This window comes from Octopus bimaculoides, chromosome 6, assembly GCF_001194135.2.
Source record: "Octopus bimaculoides isolate UCB-OBI-ISO-001 chromosome 6, ASM119413v2, whole genome shotgun sequence".
NCBI lineage: Eukaryota > Metazoa > Mollusca > Cephalopoda > Octopoda > Octopodidae > Octopus > Octopus bimaculoides.
The window spans coordinates 3486011-3487452 of NC_068986.1; the positions used below are offsets into that span (position 1 = coordinate 3486011).

At 38.6% G+C, this 1442-nt stretch overlaps 1 protein-coding gene across 1 annotated transcript in view; it reads right to left on the reverse strand.

Annotated features, from left to right (window-relative positions):
- Positions 1-1442, reverse strand: part of LOC106883006 (CWF19-like protein 2) — a 42527-nt gene that overhangs the window by 17016 nt on the left and 24069 nt on the right. Inside the window, exon 15 of the mRNA XM_014933869.2 lies at positions 548-703. Within this exon, the coding sequence (XP_014789355.1) occupies positions 548-703 (156 nt within the window). The remainder of the gene's footprint in view (positions 1-547; positions 704-1442) is intronic.

Below are 1442 nucleotides of genomic sequence, written 5' to 3' on the forward strand. Positions count from 1 at the left end.
TCCTACATGTACAATCTTGTAACTCTTATTAGCAAACAGAGCATGTGTTAATATCATCATCATCATCATCATCATCATCGTTTAACGTCCGCCTTCCATGCTAGCATGGGTTGGACGATTTGACTGAGGACTGGTGGACCAGGTGGCTACACCAGGCTCCAATCTGATTTGGCAGAGTTTCTACAGCTGGATGCCCTTCCTAATGCCAACCACTCCGAGAGTGTAGTGGGTGCTTTTACGTGCCACCAGCACAAAGGCCAGTCAGGCGGTACTGGCAATGGCCACGCTCAAAATGGTGTATTTTACGTGCCACCTGCACAGGAGCCAGTCCAGCAGCACTGGCAATGATCTCGCTTGAATGACTTTTCACGTGTCACCGGCACAAGTGCCAAATAATACCAAAAATGTTTTCCAACCTATATATATATATATATATATATATATATATATATATATATATATATATATATATGCAGTGGGATTGATATCATGATAAGAAATGGGAATAATGAATAATGAATAATAACGCTATTTATTGTTAACTCACCTTGAAATACATTGGGGCCATAGCACCTTCTTCATTGTCTACAGGAACACACTCAATATGAGCATGAGGAAAGCGGTTTAAGTGCATACTCGTCTCCAGAAATATTGGATCTTTGTTTAGTCCTTGAAACATTCTTACTAGAAGCTTCTTGAATGTCTGCAAGTAGGACAAACAAAAGTCAGTTAGTAACATTGATTTGTTAAATGTTAAAGACAAGTTCAATCATATATATCCCCATCATCATTTTAATGTCCACTTTTCCATACTTGCATGGGTCAGATGGAATTTACTGATGCATATTTTGCTATGGCTAGATACCTTTCCTGTCACCAACCCTCACATGTTTCCAAGTGAGGTAATTTCATCACAGAATATTACAAATGAATGACACTGCTTGTATGAGAATGACACTCATTTACAACTATCATGTGATGTCAGGACAAAGATACACACACACACACGCACATACATACATACATACAAACATAAACCATGATGTCCAAGCTGCACACTGATTGGTTAAAAGACTGTTCATAAGATTCAGCCTGCTGGAGTTTATCATCATTGTTTAATGTTCGTTTTCCATGCAGGACTGTTTGACAGGAGCTGTCCAGACTTTGATTGTCTGTTGTGGCATGGTTTCTACAGCTAGATGCCCTTCCTAATGCCAACCACTTTACAGAATGTGTTGGGTGCTTTTTACATGCCATCAGCATGGGTGCATTAATGCAGCACCGGCAAATGTGCATTTTATGTGGCTTCTTTCAGTTTCTATCTACCAAATCATTAAAACACAGAACAGTCTTCTGACTGGGATTCTATAAAAATCATCCAACACACAAGCTGATACATGTTATCAATAGCAAATGTATGAATATATATATATATATATATA